The sequence below is a fragment of the Penaeus monodon genome, chromosome 33 (assembly GCF_015228065.2).
Source record: "Penaeus monodon isolate SGIC_2016 chromosome 33, NSTDA_Pmon_1, whole genome shotgun sequence".
In the NCBI taxonomy this organism is placed as follows: domain Eukaryota; kingdom Metazoa; phylum Arthropoda; class Malacostraca; order Decapoda; family Penaeidae; genus Penaeus; species Penaeus monodon.
In genome coordinates this window covers 35872439-35873996 of record NC_051418.1, presented here as the reverse complement: position 1 = coordinate 35873996, position 1558 = coordinate 35872439, and the positions used below count along the sequence as shown (strand labels likewise).

The window sequence follows — 1558 nt, the reverse complement described above, 5'->3', positions numbered from 1 at the left end:
AATTAGAGGTAGGAAGAGGAAGAGAAGTTATAGGGTCACTAAATTATTATATTTAATGGTGTTTTGTTTAACACTTAGACTTTACAATAAATAGGTAAAACATAAGTTGTAGAGAAAGATAAATATGATATAAATAGCTTTTAATAGATATGCTTATGAGATTCAGTAAACCGATGTCTAATGACTATCGGGCCGAGACAGTGACGGCGGAGGAGCTGACGAGGTCGTTTCCCTTGAACAGTTTGCAGGTGTAAGTCCCAGCGTTGTTGGTGCCGATGAAGTTGTGGAAGACGAGGTACGAGCGAGGCACGTGGGTGCCGCTGCCCAGAGAAAAGACGCCCACATTGCTATTCCACGAGGGAATTGGTGCTTGAGAGTCGTGCCACTCCAGTCTGTAGTGGTGTAGGTCGTCCGTGGTGGACACGTGTGCCCTGCAGTACACGAAGACGTCGGCCATGGCTGCAATGGCGACTTGGGTGCCGTTGACAATGACTGCCTGATCCGAGGACGTGGAGTCCACAGGCAGCGAGCAAGACAGCGAGGCCAGGAACACCAGGACTGCGCAGCTCAGGAACGTGACACTCGTCTTCAGTTGGCTGTGGCTCGCCATGGCTGCTGCGTTTGCTAGGGATGAGGAGCAATTGTTTGTAGCTTGTGGTGCGAAGACCAGTGGAGTTGTGAGCAGAAGCGCCAGCGCCGACCTTATATATCCATTCGTGTCAATTTTATATGACGTGTGGCTATGGGCATCTACGTCACGGGTATCCTGTAAACGTTCTTGGAAAATGGTAATGGTGTTATCGGTCGGGGGCGTGTACCGTGTTCCGTCTGTCCGTCTGGCGGGATTCTTATCACGCCTCCGGTCACTTCCAATACGCATGCAATTGCACTTACGTGAGCCAGTGAAAAGGCGTGAAGTTGCATTTATCCTTGGTGTCCAACAAGCCAAGGTGAGGACACAAAACAACACAGATGCAAAAAGGCTTTTGCCTGTTACCGGTTCCTCATATGATTTTGGAGATAAGTAAATCTCTAGAATATTTATATAATATCCTCCATATTTCACGCAGGGAGAACTATCGAACATAAACATTTTGCATGACGCTGGGCGACCGATCGACTTCTGTTCCAACGGCGTCCGCCGACAGAGTAATCCGCGGCTGGACGATCAGAGCCGCAGATTGCGTTCACCATAGTACCCTCATCTTTACTGCTATAATTTACGATGATGGTATAACTGATGCAGTTGCTGTAATTACAATTAGGACGGCTTTTTGCTAATATAATAACCAACATTTTAATTGCCGTGACTCAGTTACCTAAATCATTGTCAGTATCTCAATCATTGACTTACTTTTGTCGTTATGGTAATCGAATTTTGTCAGTTCAGCACTAATGTTATTGCCATTAAATCTACTGACATTGATATAAAATTAAACAAAATTAGGATATTCAGGATTTATCATTGCATTATGTACATGTAGTTACTGTTATTGATACGGTTATTGCCGTCACTATCATGCTAAATTAATAGGGTCCTAACTTTCAATTTGTTGCA

The 1558-nt window shown here is 44.9% G+C and overlaps 1 protein-coding gene across 1 annotated transcript; it reads right to left on the bottom strand.

Annotated features, from left to right (window-relative positions):
- Positions 1-121: 121 nt before the first annotated feature.
- LOC119593937 lies at positions 122-657 on the bottom strand. The gene has a single exon (XM_037942955.1). It carries the CDS (start codon positions 608-610, stop codon positions 185-187), a length of 426 nt encoding a protein of 141 aa, XP_037798883.1. The 5' UTR covers positions 611-657; the 3' UTR covers positions 122-184.
- Between the last annotated feature and the right edge of the window lie 901 nt (positions 658-1558).

Bases quoted from the DNA above. Each gene is read 5' to 3' on its own strand.
- LOC119593937 (XM_037942955.1), bottom strand. From the start codon at position 610: ATGGCGAGCCACAGCCAACTGAAGACGAGTGTCACGTTCCTGAGCTGC.